The 15,148-nt window shown below is 41.1% G+C and overlaps 1 protein-coding gene across 1 annotated transcript; it reads right to left on the minus strand.

Moving 5' to 3' along the window:
* Positions 1-11,366: 11,366 nt before the first annotated feature.
* Positions 11,367-14,703, minus strand: tmem100a (transmembrane protein 100a). Its single transcript, XM_071528632.1, has 2 exons — positions 14,528-14,703; positions 11,367-13,019 (listed from the first exon to the last, which is right to left on the minus strand). The coding sequence occupies exon 2, from the start codon at positions 12,913-12,915 to the stop codon at positions 12,496-12,498; it is 420 nt and encodes a 139-aa protein (XP_071384733.1). The 5' UTR covers positions 12,916-13,019; positions 14,528-14,703; the 3' UTR covers positions 11,367-12,495.
* Positions 14,704-15,148: the final 445 nt, after the last annotated feature.

Genomic DNA, 15,148 nt, shown 5'->3' on the forward strand with positions numbered 1-15,148 from the left:
AGCCTGCATGTCATCTGGCCTACATTTAATAGGAAAAAAACAGCGTGTAGACCAGGGGAGAGGCTTTTAATGCTATGAAAAACCTGCTGATGTGAAACCTGTGATAGGTAATGTGCTGGTGTGTGGGAGAGAACACAGAATGACAGCGAACGGCAAAATCGTCAGAGTGAATTTAACTCTGAGAGTGTAAAAATCAACATTATGCCAGTGTATGTATCAGTCCACACCCATCAGAGATCATTTAACACTTTGGATAGTTTTAAACAGCTGATCCAGAGCCACATTACCTCTATTAGTGGACAAAAAACTCTCCAGTCAACGCTTGTCGATAACAAAATGGAATTATGCAGTGACCAAAAAAATTTAAACAAATCAAAACTATCGTATATTTTAGATTCCTTAAAGTAGCCGCCCTTTGTCTTGATGGAAAGGCAAAGGCATTGGAAAGAAATTCATACATACCGGTAGGCATCAACTTCACCATTTATATTTGTCTAAGAAACACATTTCAAGCATTTAAGCATAAACCTTTAGATCAAAATGGCTTAGACATTCTTAGACATTAACCTTTTAATTAATGTACCAGTTTAGATGAATCTACAGTTTGCACTGGTTCTCAGTGCAAGTTCTTTTTTCTGGGAACACTTAGAACAATATATTCTACAGACTGATGGCATAGCTGCTGCTGGGTCCATAATCTATAGGTTTGTTTTCTTTGAGCTGTTGAATTTGTCTTAAATCACACTCGCAATTAAAAACTCTCTTTGTGTTGCAGCCCAAATTTACACACAGGCTTCTAGTTTGAAGTCAGTGGGGAGCTGTGCGGCCGATCCCTCTCCATTGTGTTGCGTACGTCATCAGAAGTGCTTGTGCGCTCTTCCCTAGGCAGCAGAAGAAGAAGAATGTACACGGCTGATAAAAAGCAACACTCAACAGCATCCCAGGATCAGTTGAAAAGGCCTCCCCCCCCCCCCCCGCTGCGGCCCACAGTGACCCTGTTTACACTCGCTCAGGAGGGTGAAACAGAGAGGGGGCAGCTGGCATCCCGCTGCTCTCAGCCGGGACTCTTTCCCTTGTTTTGGCCACTAGGACCCAATGTGGAGACCTGCTGCTTTATGGGGCCATAGCTCCAACATGTAGAGCTTACCTGACAAAGCAGAACGAAATGGTGTTTTTCACATCGGCTGTGTTCACACTGAAGCTGAACGTGTCCCAAATCTGACTTTTTTGTCCCTCACATGTGACACAGATCTTGTTTTTCCAAATCCAATCAGGACATGTGCTACAAAATCAGATCCCAGAGGCATGAGGCCTACATGTGACTTGCATTTAAACACTCAAATCACAATTTGTCAGTGTCGCCATGAGAATAAATAAATCTTATGTCATTCACTTGAGACAAATGTCAAAATATCGGTGCCCTCTGCAGCTTGGCTGAGTCAGTGTTATGGAGGACAATGAGACACAACAATGGAAAGAAAGCCAAATAGATGACTTGACCGGTATTTGGGTCAGTTCAGTTGAAACTTGAAGGCACATAATGCAACGGAAATGTGTTGGAGACAAAAATGGATGTGACGTCTTTTGTTATTGTTTCTCATATGTGTGTATTTTCTACAGTTCATATTGGTATCAGACATGGTTTACATCCTAGAATAGTCATCCAAACAAAATGGATATAAGCGGCATTTTTCTTCCCACACGTTTCAGTTGTTCATTATTCCCTTTTAGGCGTTAAGTGGAAAGTTTTGGTAAAAAAGAGTAAAGACATATCGTGTTACCAATCCAGGACCTACAGCTTGCGTGTGTCACTGTGGAACAATGGGACTGAGATCGAGGTTTATGAGGTTCAGGCAGGAAAATTCAACTCCACAAAGTAGCTCAGCTGTTCAGATGAAAGGAAACCAAGTGCTGTGAAGAAGCTACTTCCCATGACATCACTGTGTTTGTTATATGACCTCTGCAGCTGTGTCAGACACACCTTCTCGTTTCCTCCCTGAGCATTTCAAATTATTTAGTTTAATTTACAGGGGGGGGGGCTGCTCATGCTTGCCAGGACCATCCTAGGAACAAAAACTAGAAAACCTCTCCTTTGTATCGCTGCAATGGGAATGAACCGATCTACAGTTGTGGCTCTCAAATTTAGAAGTTTTCATTAGTGGTTTGTACAATGTCATCCATGCTTTTATCTCTCTAGACTACTGCAACTCTCTGTGTCTCGCTCATCTCCAACTTGTACAAAATACAGCAGTTTTGTTCTTGCTGGAATAAAAAGACAAGATCACATCATCCTGATTTTTGTGTATTTACATTAGTGATCTCTTTGTTTCAGAAGTGATTTTAAGATTGTACTGATCATATTTAAGTCACGGATGTCTCACAGACCACAGAATGAAAAGTCGTGTAGGCATAGGGGGTCATTCCTCTGCTGGATTGCGGTAAATCATAGGTAGAGGCTTGTTAATATTTCTAATATGCTATTTTCTTTCTTTCTTTCTTTCTTTCTTTCTTTCTTTCTTTATGTCATTTTACTAGACAAATGATGTACTTTTTGTGTTTTATGTGAAGCACATTGAATTTGCCTTGTGAATGACATGTGCTATATATATAAAGTTTGCCTTGCCTTGCCTTTTAACCCCATATGAACTGGACTGCAGCCTGACATCCTCGGGTGGACTTCCTATTGGCTGTTCCACAGTCTAGATTAAAAAGAAGAGGTTCCTATTGGCCGTTCCGCAGTCTAGATTAAAAACAAGAGGTTGCTATTGGCCGTTCCACAGTCTAGATTAAAAACAAGAGGTTCCTATTGGCCGTTCCACAGTCTAGATTAAAAACAAAAGGTGATTGGTTGCTGCTAAAACTGTAGCAGTTTTTAATCACTTCTTAAAACTCCCTTTTATAGACTTGCTTTTATGTAATGACCTTTTATTATTGTTTTTGAACTTTTAAATTTTAATCCTTTGTAAAGCACTTTGTGACTGTGTTCTGCATGAATAAAGATTATTATATATTATCATAAGGATTAAAATCTAACACCGGTTGTTCGGCTAAAATGGGACACACTAATGGAGTCGGTGTCCTGTTTTGTTTTTTTTGTTTTTTTTCTGGGGCTTGAAACTACTCATTTCCAACTGCTCTCTGTCTGCTCTGCACCATGTGTTACAGACGACAAACTTTTCAGTTGCTTAATGTGCTCTCGTCAGACAATTATGCAATGAGCGAGAGAGAGGGATTTTAAACGGTAAAGCAGCAACAAATCTTTGATTAACAAACATTCCTGCAACGCTGTTTCCCAACTCCACCAAGTGGGCATTGCAGATTAGGAACAGCTTTCCTGAGTTTGCATCTGTAATCACTGAGCAGATACGGAGCTTTCTGTCAGACAGTACTAACCAAAAACAGCAGTCGTGGGGCGTCCCAGTGGATCAACAGGCTAACGCTAACACCCTGTATTCACAAAGCCATGGGGTTGAAGCTCAGCTGATGTGTCTCTCTCTCTCTCTCTCTCTCTCTCTCTCTCTCTCTCTCTCTCTCTCTCTCTCTCCCTTCTATCCTATCACTCTCTTCTGCAGTGGGAGGACACTCGTACAAGATGAACAAGAGGCTGACACATTGGCCATGCATGCGGTTTTTCCCGGGTTTTGCAATGCATGTGCGTCATAAAGAGACGATACAAACCACAGTCCGGGGGAAAGTCAAACAAACAGCTCAAGTTCAAATTCAAATCAGATACAAACGAATGCAGTCGGTGGGGATTTTTTTTTCCTTTTTCAGCCGTATGGAATCAATCAGTCTCCATGTGTGACGGAGTTGACGATGCAGCGATAATGGGATGTTACTTTGTGGTCTTCTTTTGTTTTGTCATCTGTCTCTGTGTTGCGTTCAAGGAACCTTTTTTTCCTCTCTCTCCTGCTGTTGATTACAGCTTAAAAAAACCTTTTAAGCAGACATCAGCAGTGATGTGGGAAATAAAAAGGTCGGTTAAACTATGATCTCTGGTCAGTGATCACCATTAGGGAAACGGCCACTAGTATAAACAAAAATCAATTATATCTTCATGTGTAAATTCATGTTTTTTCCTTACATGACCCTATCTTAAAATAACTTATGATACCAAGATGTGTACCACAAATTTAGGTGGTAAAGATTTATATCTGCCTTAAAAAAGTGAGACAGAAAGTGAAAAGGTGGATAAAGTGAGTTTAGGTGGGTTTGCCCTCCACTACATCCCTGCTCTTCATGAGGAAAGAGTAACAAAGGGCAATTTGTGATGCTATTACACTCCTGGGTTTAATTAGGAAGTGACAGGTCAGTGCAGAGAAAGATAGGAAGGGGACTAGTGGCAACACAGGGCAAAAGAAAATAAAAGCAATTAGGCTGAAGCAATTCATTAGAAAATGATTGTGCTAACTCAGCAGTTGGCCATTCTTGAGCATGCACTTTATTTTAAGTTACGTCTCAACATTTCTGCTAATCAAGCATTTGATCAAACCTGGTGGAAATTTAAAGTAATAATCCATGACATTTTCAAGACAATAGTGATTCCATTATTCAAACTGCATCAGCAGAAAATCCTAGTAAAAAAGACGTCACAGTACTGGACACATTATTTTATTTATTACCGGTTATAGATCACTTACCCATCATTGCACTCTGTATGCTAAAGTAAACTGGCCGTCCTTGACTGCCCATAGACTTCTTCATTGACCTTCATTTATAAAGCAATCATTGGTCAGCTCCCTTTTTACCTCTGTTCATACTTCACTATCACATCAAACCCATCTTACAGTTTACGATCACGATTTATATGCCTCAGTACTGGAATGGACTTCAAAAAACTCTGAAACTACAGGCTTTCATTACCATATCTGATTTTAAAGCTCAAATTACGGACATTTTAAAGAATGAGATGGGAGAATGTCAGTGCTTCACTGTATAATGTGGTGTTATACTTATATTCATTAACTTGACCTTCTCTCCCCAGCACCCCCCCGGAAAGCCTCACCTTCCCTCCTATTTCTTACTCTACCTTTTTTACCCTACCCTCCAATCCCCCCCCCCCCAATCCCATTCAATCTTGTCCGCTCCAGCTCAAATTTATCCCCTTGCGCCACTTTGCCTTTTATGTTCTGGTCTGTGTTTGTGTCTTGTATGATTGTTGGTTTTTTTTTTAAATGCTGCCATTTTGGGCAGGTCTTGCTCGAAAAAGAGATCATTGATCTCAAGTGACTACCTGGTAAAATAAAGGTTAAATAAATAAATAACACTGTTTGACAAGTGATCACTGGGAAGTGCAGTGCAGAAATACCATGAAAGTTGTCATTTTGCATCATTTTGTATGCCATAAATCAGCATCTCCACCATTTTGTGTGTAGTCCAAAATCCCTATGGAAAATACGCGTGGGCTTTTAAAAAAAAAAAAGCCAAAGACAAGGGTTGTGTTGAACGGATACACACTACGTTTTTTGTTCCAAGTGTTAACATACATCCACTAGCATCAACATTGTGAATTTGATCTTTTAGCTACTTATAATATTCAATTTTGCTAATGAAACACTAATCATGAGGGGAAGCGGACAATAGCTTTTGACTTCCTTCTGCCTCGTCCTGTCTGTTATAAATTCTAATTAAAAAGATTTTCATAGCGCTGCATTGAATAACTATTAAAGTTGTTTTTGTTCATATATAGTTACAGTTGCCTTGTTTTCGTTGTTGTTAGTTGTTAGTTCAATTCCAACTGTATTGAACGGGAACTGTGTTCCCGTTGGTGCTAGCTAGAGGCTAACGGCTGTTGTCGCCCCCTTTCCCAAACGATTAGCATTTGCCTGCAACAATGGATATAAAAAGCAATTGAAGGACAAAAATTCACAAAGGTGATGTTAGCTGATATATTTTATGTAATGGAACAAAAAGTAGTGAGTAAACCTCTTTATTTTTGGCATTTCTTGCAAATCACATTATATTTTCAATAGGGACCTTTGACTACACACCAAATGGCACCAAAAGTCCGAACTTCACAGCCTTAAAAATTACCTCAGACTTTGCCTCTCTATGACTGCTTAGCACCAAAGATGTCGGCAAAACATCAACAAAAAAGCAAGAGAAGAGTGTTTTTGTAACCTTGTGTGTGAGTGAGCGGTGCGGTCCTGTTGGTTGGAGTGGGATTTTCTGACCTACGACTGGGCTGAACTGGTCAGGAAGAGCTTTCTCTCCATTGTGTGTGGGAATGAGGGCAGAGGCAGACGGAGCAGGCAGCACCTTTGGGACCGCTGGCAGCGGCACTTCAGAGTGACACCTCTCCCCTCTCTCTCCTCTCTCTCCTCTCTCCTCTCCAAGAACCACTGGCAGCACATGAAAGAGTGACAGCAAGAGCATTTTGTCCAGAGTTACCAAGTTACTGATAAATTTATTTATTTTGGCGACATCTTTGGTGCTAAGCGCTCATTGCTGTGGTGTTTTTGCACTGCGGTGTTTTTTTTTTATATACTAATATATTTTCATGCATTCATTTCTATGTGCTGAAGGCTTTTTGTCCTGTGGAATAATTAATATTTGCAGCTTTTAGGCTCCCTCCCTCCACTGGAAAATAAAATAAAAAATCATCTTTTAATGTAACAGTTCACCATTCTGTGCATCCACACCCTTAAGTGTTTCACTCATACTAAACCTACACATGGCCAGCTGTAATACCTGTCACTGCACATGCGCCAAATTCCCATCCAAATAATATGCATTAGCCAAAATCAAATAAGACTACTTCAGTTGAGTTTAGGCAAATAAAACAACTTTGGTTAAGATTAGGGGAAAACAAGAAAAACTTTCACTGAATATTAAAACTTTATTCACCTCACCTATTCAACTTTTTACATGATTCAGGACTTGAGGGTTGCCATGGTGACAGGCAAGTGCATCCATCCATCCACCACCACAACCTCCATGTCTCTACTTTCCTCCACTCTGTTTCCATGTCAACATACTGCCTGTTTCACTTGATTTGTACTATATCCTACAGACTAATGCTAACCTAGAAGAAGATGTAAAAACCCTTGTGATTGGATTATTATCTCCAAATTCTCCATATCACACGACATATTATTGCATATCCAAACAATTATATGTCCGGATTCTGGAGCTATTTTCCCAGCGCACTATGACAGAGAAATGTCACTACAAATTGCAGGTTTTAAAGTCCAGTAACCAGGAGAATGATCACCTCCCCTCACCTGTCGAACGATTAGACAGCGAGGCAAAGCCGACCTCTACTTCATGTCAACAAACCAATCGGAGGCCGTGCCCCGCTGCCCCGTCTCTTCTCAGAGCCAATTATTGTATCAGATTACAGGACTTAGCTGCTCACCCACCCAGTCAACCCAATCAAGCTTTAGGATGCGGCTCCTCATTGAGCCAGTAGATCAGTCAGGGCAACATCAGCCTGTCATTGAGCACAGCCAGTGAAGGGAAACGGACGCTTGTCAACCAGACGGCTCGATTCAGGACCAGACAGCCAATGGGATTATTGCTGCATGGCCCAGCAGTTTCACATGACCAAGGTTGGCCACTGTCAGACCAGACCTCTGTGTGCAACACATCAAACACCAGCCAGCCAGCTGCTCAAATGATGGCTGTAACTGAGATGTGAGGTCAACAAATCAGAAATTAATGAAATGAGTGAGTCTTACCCACCAATCAGCATTTCTGTCTTTTGAAATAGAGGCAACAATTCTTGGTCTGACAGACAAAAAATACTTTATTAAATCAAAACTTTAGAATGTAGAATTAGATATTGATATCTGATAAATATATTATGGTTATTACAAGCTGCCATTTGCAGTCATCATCAGATAATCAAGACTTTTAACAGAACAATCATTACGTTTTACAATTAAAAGGTTAAACTAAGATTTTAGATCATTTTTTGTTTACTTTCAGTGTAAAACTGTAAAATTCTAGCAGTTGCCAAACTTATACTGGTAAATTTAAGTGAATGTACTTTTATTACTCTTTGAAAACTAACATTACTTTAGGTGTCATCATAAATCATAAATCTTTTATCTCACATTTATCTCAGCCTTTTGAAAAGCGTTTTTTCTCTGCTAAATTTCTACTGCTGTCTTGCACATTTCATATTTTGAAACCAAACAAGGTGCTTCACAGAATTGGTTCTCATTATCATTCATGATTTATTCAGTTCATGTAATGGGAACCAAACACTGCAGGCCTCCATGGACTGTTGGAGGACAGAGAAAGCTTTTCTTATCATGACGAGGGCTTTGTTTCTCTTGGATGGCACGGTTCCCACTGTTTTCTAAGTAAGTAAGTTAAGCGCCTTTTGAGACCCGATAAGTAAAAGCTAAACATGGCAGACCTTTAGACTCAAGGCTTGCAAGCAAATAAGTCTCTATAAATAATGAACCTACTGTCTGGAATTCTTGTGAAAAGATCCCTAGAGGTAAAAAAAGGAGAGAAAAAAAGGAAAAAAAAGGGGAAAAAAAGGAAAAAGTCTTCCTGATGATAGTGAGATTTGTTTTGTCCAGTAGTGGAAGAAGTATTCAGATCTTTGACTGCTAAAAGTAGCAATACCACAGTGTAAAAATACTTTGTTACAAGTAAAAGTCCTGCATTCAAAATCTTACTTAAGTCAATGTACAAAAGTATTAGCATCAAAATATACTTGAAGTAGCAAAAATAAAAGTAGTAAATTATGCAGAATGGCCCATTTCAGAATCATATATATCCTGTTATTGGACTATAATTATTGATGCATTAATGTGTTCATCACTTTAATGTTGCAGCTGGTAAAGGTGGAGCTAATTTGAATTACTTTATATACTGCTGGGTAGCTTAACCTATAAAAAATATATCATAATTTATTAGTTGATATATAATTTGTATTAATAATCTAAATCTGCAAAGTAACTAGTAACTAAAGCTGTCAAATAAATGTAGTGGAGTAAAAAGTACAATATGTCCCTCTGAAATGTAGTGGAGTAGAAGTATAAAGTAGCTTGAAATGGAAATACTCAAGTAAAATACAAGTACCTCTAAATTGTACTTTAAGTACTTGAGTAAATGCACTTAGTTACATTCCACCACTGGTTTTGTCCACACTGAAAATGTGTTTTGCTCATGTGAGGCAGGGTCACAGCTTGGCTTGGGCCCATGTCCATGTGTCAGGTGGGGTGCAACAGGCCGGCACTCCAAGGGGAATCGGACAAACACACACTCCAGGTCTGAAACCAACCAGAACACTGGAGGAACTTCACTGTCCCCTCATACTCTCTATCTCTGATTGATGTAACACAACAGTGATTCATGAAGGCTTTTCCATTGTCTGTTCTAAACACTCAGTGTCTGGTAGCTCTTTCCAAGGAAAAATCCTCTGTCGCATAGAAAGAAAGTGATGCGTTTTACATTTCCGGTTTGTTTGGAATAACTAGAAGAAGAAGAACTGGGTAGTTAGCATGAGCAGCGATAGCCACCATGGCTGAACAGACAAAGAACAGAGCTGTAGCCGCCTACAGAAACTCAAACTGCATCAACAGAAAATCCAAGGAAAAAGACGTCACAGTACTGGACACACTGTTTGACTGACAGGTGATCTGTGGGAAGTGCAGAGCAATCAACGAGAAAACATGAACCTTGTGAATTACCACTTTAACTGAAGCAAACTGAAACTTTTCATATGATATCAATGGTACGGTATCAGTGCAATCTCCTAGATGAAAACAATTGTCCATCTCTCCTGAGACACTTGAGTTTAGTTTTGATCTGTCAGCTGAACCTCTCCTTGGTGTTTTTTTACTCTCAAAATACAGTGCATGAACTCGGTTTCTGCCTGTTCCTGGAACAGATCTCACATCTCCACAGTATTTGTTCCCTCTCTAGTTACAGCGCGTACCAGAATGATGCTAAAAGTCGGGTGACCTGCAACGGGTCAAATAAAACATGTTTCTGAAAACATTTGGCTTCTCCATGTTCCAGGTCGATCCAGATAATGGCTGCGCGTCACTTGCAATAGAAGCAGCTCACCGGATACCTGTCAGGCCGGGTCTGCTTCAAGCTGTTCACGCTTCATCTGCACAGCTTTCCACTGTTTGATTAGATTTAACTGACTTGACTAGGATCCCTGTAACGCTGAGCTCATTACTTTTAATTGTGCTTTTCCTATCTTGGCTTTGAACAATGTGCGATCACTCGAGGTGAAGGCTGGAATTCAACTTGAATTTAATCAGCGTTTGGCTTTTGCTTTATTGATAAGCGAAACCAGCAGCACGGCATTGCACGGAATGACAACCATGTGCGTCAAGGCTTCACAAAAAAGTGACGCACACGCCGCCTGCATGAGGTGCCAGGCGTTTGTAAAGAGCACCTGTCAAATCTCATATCAGGTCACTCCTTTTTTCCCCAGCTTCTTTTCCCTTTTCACCCCGGCGTCTGGTCACCTGACAGGCAGGGAGCCGACACCTGAATGTTTCAAAGTCTTACTGATTACTCTCTGACCACAGGACAGGACCGTATAGCTGGCAGCGTGCGGCACGGTGCGCTCCCAAAAGTGACAAAGTGTGTTGTAGGTGCTCCTCTGACGCAAGCAAACCATTTAGTTGTAGTGTCTGGTGTCACGGGGACGCATAGCAACGCAAATGCTGCCTATAAATATACTTCCACGTCCATGCTATTTTAAACCGAGTCAAACAGGAGAGTTCAACTTCCTTTTACCATTGGGAATTTATGGACTGAAATGTTGCGTTATCTGTAGATTCCAATGGCACTCTGGGTCGATGATTATTTAGACTACATATAAACCGGGGAAATAAGTTGTGCCAGGAGTCTGGGTAATCCAAACAGACAATTTAACCATGAGGTGCTCAAATAACATCAAAATCTGCTTGTGACTCAGTAAGTGGTAAGAGGGAGTCGTCTTTTAGGGATGGGATAGTCCCTAACTGATGATATTTTGTGAAAACCTTTTCGTTTTAGCTGCATTAGAAGCAGAAATTTACACTTAAAAACTGCATTTTCACCGCCTGCTGACATCAGAATTCACAGCATGGATCCTTAGAAAGACTTGTCCCCAATTCTTGTTTGAACAATCAACAAAAGGCATGGTAAGGATGTTCGTCTGCATACACAATAGGAGAAGCAAAGCAGAGACTCGGGCCCACCGGTGTGCGTCATGACAGAAAGAAACATTTCCTTCTATTCAGCAGTGAAAGTAAAGCACTGAATGTTAATGTAACACCTCGGCATGCTTCTCAGCAAGAGTCCAAGTCTTTAACAAGTCTTTATCTTTAACAAATACAGACAACTGAGTCCAGTCATCAAGAGTGTGATTGGAGTCGGGTTTTCATCAACATTCACAGTCCCTCTTCCCAACGGCGACGAAACCGACACTAATTACACGTTTAAATATTAATGAGTTTATTAAACCTCATGACGTCCTATTAACAAATTAATGTACTGTTATCAGAGGAGACATACATGCAAATGATTATGTTTAAACAAAATAAAATCCTCTACGCTTCAAAAATCTTTTACAATATGGAAATACACTGCGGACAATGACAAGTGATAAATGCCATGATACATGAGCAACATTTTGACTCAATGGGAACTGATGAGAAATATTAATTTGGATTTGTCTGACATAACTATTAGCAAAATGACTCATTGCCTCAAAATGTTGCCTGTATCATTGCCTTAAATTGCTATAAGACACCAAATAGCTTTGTGCTAGCACTGTATATAATGATATATGGAGGTGTGGATCAAAGTGCTTAAAGTAAGAATACATATTCAAGGCTAAATTTGACTGATACACTTCATATTCCCTCTCTATGTATAACATCGTAGCATTTGTGTAAGTATTATGTGCCAGCTAATTGGACTTTGCTGCGTTGAATACATTGGTAGACTTCAAACAAAAACAAAACGTCTTTGTGTCGGTGATACTTCACGCGTCAGCTACAAATCAACATACTGTAAGTACCATACTTCCATGACAGGCAATTCAAAGATCATTCCCTGTGAGATGAACAAGTACAATGAGACTTCATAACAGATATGTGCGAGATGAAACATGGTAAATGAGGCATGATTCATTGTCCTGGATTTTCCGATTTCCCTCTCCTTTCCTGGGCTTTCAAACCACAATCCCTCCCATTACAATCAGAGCCACCAGATGCAACAGCGGATTAATGGGAGACTTCCTTTCCATTGCTTTGCACAGTGGTAATTCATCTTAATTGTGATACATTCCTTTTGGCTGTGCTCCCAGCTCGCCAGATGCACTGCGTCTGTTTGACAAATAAATCCCTTACAGCGTCTTCAAAGCTTTAAGTTCTGGCACACTGAGCCTTGAGAGTCTGCGGTCGAGGCTTTGCAGGTCAGCAGAACATCTGCCTACAGCTGTGTCTCCATCTCCAAACCGCCTCAAAAAGTCTGGCCTTTTTTTTCGGACTCCAAAAATCTGGAGTGTGTCGTTCAAACCGGGGCGGTTCAGGTAAAGATACTCCTCTGGTTTGCGACCAAGGCGGTCTGGCTCTCCCTCCGCCTCTCCTTCTTCCTCTCCAGTCTCACCTTCCAGCAAACCACGCTGGCCGCCAGCAGCACCAGTCCGGCCGACAGGAGCACCAGGCCAAAATAGGAGATGGTGGATCCGTGCGAGTTGAAGCTGTAGGCCACGGCGGTGACCACGATGCCCGCGATGAGGACCACCACGCCGAACGGCACCGTGCAGCGGTAGCAGGAGAGCTCCGCCCCGCCGGTGGCCGCGGTGAGCTGGACCTCGTTCACCAGGGGGATGCTGACCACCGTCGCCACGGCAGCGGACGGGTCGCCGTTGCTGGCCTTCTCCGATAAAACTCTCTCCGGGGTTGCTGGCACTCTCATGGCGTCCTTGTTAAGTTCTTCTGGCATTGCAAGACCCAGCAGCAAATGCCTTCTCTTAACCAACCACAGATGAGTGGGTGTTGGGTGTTGCCTTTTTACCTTGTTTTCCCCCTCTCTCAGGGTCTCCCAATCTATGTGGAGAGAGAAGCCATTCGTTAGGTAATACTCAAAGGAAAAGGCACAGACTCGAACTTGTTGCTCAACACTGGAACACGGCTTCGAAGAACCACAGAGGTCCGCGGACGCTGTGAGACTTCAGATGCTCCCTGTAAGGATTAAACACTGTATTTCACAATTCACCCCCAGTTTTCAACCACCGCACAGTCCTTCAAAACCATGTAACCCCCTTTGCACAATTCAAGCCTCCTGACCCAGTCAGAAAGTTGGCTGGATGACGCAGGAGCAGTCAGCCCAGCACGAGCTGAGACATTCCCTGGAGAGCGCGGGATATGACATTACAAACTGCTCCGTGAAATGCGAGGAGCCTCGAAATCACCAGCATTTTCACAAGCACTCATTCTTCCCCTTAAGGCTGCTAAGTGGAAAGCAGTGATTCAGACGCCCTGCCAAAGTGACAATAAATGGACAGAGCAACATCAATTATACTTTCCATCATTGTCAATTGTTTTAAAATGGCGCTAGATTTCTTTTTACAAGGGTTCTTATTAGTAGCCTATAGTAGCAGTTCTTTCAGCAGAACTGTTAGTGCGAGTTCATATTGAGATCTACTGTATCTCACCACAGGGGTTCACAAACTTTTTCATGTCAAGAAACCCCCAGACTGACTGACACGCTTCAGACTCCAGACTCCTACAAAAAAAAGTTTTATCCCAGTGTCTCCCATCTGTCTCTACTTTAAGAGGGGAAATTGAAACCAAACAGTGAGGAGAGTGAAGCCTCTAATCAGAATAGTCATTCTTAAACATTCTCTGCTTGTGCTAACTTTTCAGTCAAATTGAACTAAACATTATTTTGGACCAGTTTTGGAAACCTTAATAACCAACAATTACTTAAAAACAACTTCCCTTACATCAGTAACGTATTTCTTTTCTAAGTCTACATGTCCCTTACGGTTTGTCATGTGTACCGATTCAGTGTTTTATTACATGATTTAGAGTAAAAGCATCTCAACAGACTGAAGAAATAAAGTATATAGTAATAATATAAAGTAAAATTAAGTATATGCCTGGGCACCTTTGAAGAAATTGTAGCATCCTGAGAAATAACTCTAAGGTATCTGGCCAAAGCATTTAGATATAACAAGAAAATCAGAAACAGAAAATGGTTGCATTGTATTAACTTGTTCTTTTTGCTATAAAAGTCTCCAATACCATGAATATTAGGCTTTTAACTAGTTTTGACAGATGTGTTGTGGGCAAGTTAAAGGTTTATTTACTATATTAATACCAACTAGGCTACTATTCATCTTATAATTTGAGGTGTGTTCAGATTTGTCAAGCTAATTAATTTGCAACAATGCCATATAAACTAAGAATAACCTATTTTATAAGCTGACTGGCTTCAACTGGTATTAGCTGAACAGTTAATAAAGTCAACCTAAAGTTTTGCTTATCTGTGGCCAGATGAATATACTTGCCATGCTCGACAATAGTCTGAAGAAAGAAGAAAGGTTAGTTACCTCGCAGGCGTTTTCCATGCCGCACTGTTTTCAAAGTGCTCCTCAACTTTCTCTCATCCGAAGTGAACGGGTTTCTCGTCCTTCTGGGGATAAAGTGTGAAGTCAAACCGGTCTGGTGTGAAGTGAATGTCGCTTTCCTCTCGGCTGAGCCCGACTGCAGCTTCTCTCCGTGCTGGAATTTGACTCCCATTCATCGGATATGTATGTCCCCCCGTAGGTCCTCAGATCGGGGCTGTTGGACTGCCATGCCCATTGAGAACAAGCATGTTGAGGTATCGATGACTGGAGAGCAGTGTGAAGTTCGCCACTATAAGAGACATACCACTTCCTGTCACCGGTTTCAAAATAAAACCCATATTGACTAACAAGCATCGCAAAGGGTTCTTTTTTAGTTAAAGCGGTGCCTTTTATTTTGAAATCAAATCTGCGTATTTCCGTTGATGTGGTTATCTGTGGCGAACTTGACGCAGCTCCTGATGTCCAACCTTTTATTGTCCATGTTAATGCTAAAGGGGAGTGGGAGTTTGTTTAACCCCTTGTTGCCTTAGACAGAACATTGGTCCTGATTGCTCCCCTGCTGTGATTTATCTTTTTATTTTTTGTTTTTTGATATGGCTTCCA

This window comes from Centroberyx affinis, unplaced genomic scaffold (assembly GCF_046629955.1).
Source record: "Centroberyx affinis isolate AG114_WGS23_722 - 3 ecotype Tasmania unplaced genomic scaffold, CSIRO-AGI_Caff_v1 ptg001691l_1, whole genome shotgun sequence".
In the NCBI taxonomy this organism is placed as follows: domain Eukaryota; kingdom Metazoa; phylum Chordata; class Actinopteri; order Beryciformes; family Berycidae; genus Centroberyx; species Centroberyx affinis.

Bases quoted from the DNA above. Each gene is read 5' to 3' on its own strand.
- tmem100a (XM_071528632.1), bottom strand. From the start codon at position 12,915: ATGCCAGAAGAACTTAACAAGGACGCCATGAGAGTGCCAGCAACCCCG.